At 48.0% G+C, this 2,993-nt stretch overlaps 1 protein-coding gene across 1 annotated transcript; it reads left to right on the forward strand.

The window, feature by feature from the left end:
- Positions 1-111: 111 nt before the first annotated feature.
- Positions 112-1,731, forward strand: EMH_0086870 (transporter, putative; the record flags this gene model as incomplete). The annotated part of the gene is made up of 5 exons (XM_038022908.1): positions 112-192; positions 464-698; positions 894-1,015; positions 1,238-1,589; positions 1,721-1,731. The coding sequence occupies 5 exons, from the start codon at positions 112-114 to the stop codon at positions 1,729-1,731; spliced, it is 801 nt and encodes a 266-aa protein (XP_037878762.1).
- Between the last annotated feature and the right edge of the window lie 1,262 nt (positions 1,732-2,993).

Below are 2,993 nucleotides of genomic sequence, written 5' to 3' on the forward strand. Positions count from 1 at the left end.
TTCTTTTCTGCAGCATGTATCCTTTTCGGTGGACTGTGTTTCATCGTTGGGGCTTGCTACATTATTACAGTATTCTGTAGCCAAGACAGCATATTTCTGCCTATCTGGGTGATGGTTTTCGTCAATGCTTTGATTGCCGTTGGCGTAGCCGCATTCGTAAGGGACCCGGAAGCACAGGCCAAGACATTCAAGGTATGCTCTTCCTACATAATTATTTAACCTTAGTGGTACTTGTTTCTGTTTTTGCTGTTCTGTTCTGAGATGTAAACGACGTGGCACATCGTCGTGCGTACTTCAGATTCGCGCTTTCTCTCACGCTTGATTAGTTGAAAATATATTTGAATTAATTTCTGACAGACTTGATACTTTCTTATTAATATTAATACTTGATACTTTCTTAGTAATGATGAATCAATTCATATCAAATGCGGCGCTGTGTTTTGCTTTACGCCTCTGCTTTCAGGAGCGCTTCCTAGCTTTATACTTGGGCGGAATGCGTGATTTGTGCAACGAGGTTTCGAGAGTTACTCTTTTCTTTCCTCAGCGCAACATGGCTGGAACATCTGCCATTGGCCTTCTCCCCACGTTGTTCTGTGGATGCTTGACGCGGCCATTCTTTATGTTCCGGCCTTCAACGTACTGGTGTGTGTGCATCAAGCATTTGGTACCTTTCGTCATGCTTGTAACAATATCTGATGGTAAGGAACAATGCACGGATAATCACAGCTCTCCCCTTGCTGCAGCAGATTGCTTTGCATGAAACGTTTGCTCGCTATGTGCTTCTGAGGGTACCCGTTGCAAAAACTTTCTTGTGGTTATTGCCGGGGTTGTGTTAAGCTTTTCACGCAATCCCAACGCCGCCTTTTTTTTCTGTTGCGTCTTCGTTGTTTCAGCATGGCACCGCTTTGACCTGCATTGGGATTCAATGAAGCGGTCTCCCAACATGAGGAATTTCGGTGCCGCTTTGCTCGGAATGGCCGCTTGCTTCCTCGTATTAACACCTCTGATACCCAAAGTCCGGTTGTTTCAGATACTAAATAGTTTAGTTTTCATTTACCCCCGAGGGTTGATCTTTTCCTCCTTCACGCAACAACCCAAATACCTCTGTCGTTGTATTCACTCGTGCGGCTGTCACCCAGTACCTGCGGTGTGCGGTCAATCATCCAGATGCCGGCCTGCTGTTTTGTTCTCTAAGGTTGAGATGTTTTGATGGCTTATTGTGTGGTGATGAACGCAGGTCCGCGACTGGGTGAGGCCAGTTGCAGAGGACTACATGTCAACATTGGCGTTCCCAAGCCACCCCTTCGTGCCGTGGCGCCGGATGTCCTTCTTGTCACTGATGCCGACACTATTTCGCGAACATCTCGCGCGTTCAAAAGAACCCTCGGCTACTGTCAAGAGCCTCATGCTCGAGTACAAGAAGCAGAGGCTACCCTTCATGACCTCCTTCCCTGCAGAAGGCGGAGCTGCCATTTCAGAAATGGAATTGGCGCTACAGCAGCCGCGCCTCCGTGATAGGAGCTTAGATCTTCAGCCAAGGCAGCAGCAAACACAGCAGCTGTCCTTCGGCAGCAAGAACTCAGACGACAGTAAGGCACCTAACATGGGGGTCCACCAGCACACAAAGCAACGGACGCAGCACGGCACACATTCTGCTCATGCTGCCGCTTTCCCTTTACTATGCATAATTGAGCTGTAGTTTTGTGTGTGTGGCTTTTAGGGGATCTGTGAGGCGTTGAGTTTGAGAGAGTTTGAGAGATGCTCTTGCTCTCCTTCGAAAGCGATTTAATATGTCGGCCACGCCACTGAGAGCTGCACCGAGGGTTTCGCTTCAAATATTCAGCTTTCGCAGTGCCAGCACTAACTGGCGCGCGTGCTACACATGCAGTGTTTCAGATTCCTGAAATAGAGATGAGTTTCGCGGGGGGTTCCTCCTAGGCATTCAGCACCAGACACCACCATTTGTTCGCCTTTAGCGTATTCTCCCCTCTGATGATGCAGCCACGAAGCGCATATGATGATGATGCTTGCACAATAATAAACCCCTCGCGAGTATCCAGAGCCCTCAACAGCAGACTCTCAGCTCAGTTATTATTTATGTTTGAAGAAGCTGCACACTGCTGCAGTGCTGTTCGACTGGGAAATTTGTTTTTTCCTTTCTTCTAAATCAAGACAGATGTGCATTCACATGGTGTGAACAATGTGAAATTCTAGAATATATGGACAGCTAGCAAATATCAAGGAGAACACCTCCTGAATGCAAGAAACTAGAGTAGAGGTTCCTTTGTAGTTTTAAGCAAAATGCCACCCAGCAATAGCTTTCGCCAACATAAGTAGGGGTGGCGGCCAGCATTAAAGGATAAAGGGGAACCCGGTTGAGTCCCGCGCGCCAAGTTGCATTTGTGCGTGCATGCAGCTTCTGTGCTGCTGTAGAGTGCAAACTGCTGTAGAATGTATGCTGCTGCATAGCTGCGCAGCAGCATTAAGGCGGCGTCTGTCTCTGGTGGCGTGGTCGCAGCCATAGACTGCGAAAAAGCCTCCCCTTCCGTCACTGCCGATGAAACGGCCTCTTACCAGATAGCCGATGGAAACCCGCAAAGCAGTCACTAGTGTACTTCTACGGGACAGCAAGCGATGTGAATTAAATGCATTTCTGTCTAAGCTGGTTATTATATTGTAAGCACCAGTTCCCGTCTATACGGGTGCTGTCGTAGACACCTGTTTCTGTCGGTAGACGGTGATGGGGAGCATTCACTGTGTTACAAGGTGCCAACAACATCCTACACGCAAACATAAACAAAGCAACTTTCATTTGACTCAATACACGCCACAGAAGGCAGCAGGCGCTATCAACAAGGCGCAAACGGCGCAAACGAAGATGCAAACATAACACGCACGATGAAATTCTACAGCATGTGCTGTACTTCAGCGCAATCAACATAATATTCTCGTATCGCGGTATCGAACGTGTTGGCTTACCTCTAGAGCTGCTC

This window comes from Eimeria mitis, genomic scaffold, assembly GCF_000499745.2.
Source record: "Eimeria mitis Houghton genomic scaffold, Emh_scaff6293, whole genome shotgun sequence".
Lineage (NCBI taxonomy): Eukaryota > Apicomplexa > Conoidasida > Eucoccidiorida > Eimeriidae > Eimeria > Eimeria mitis.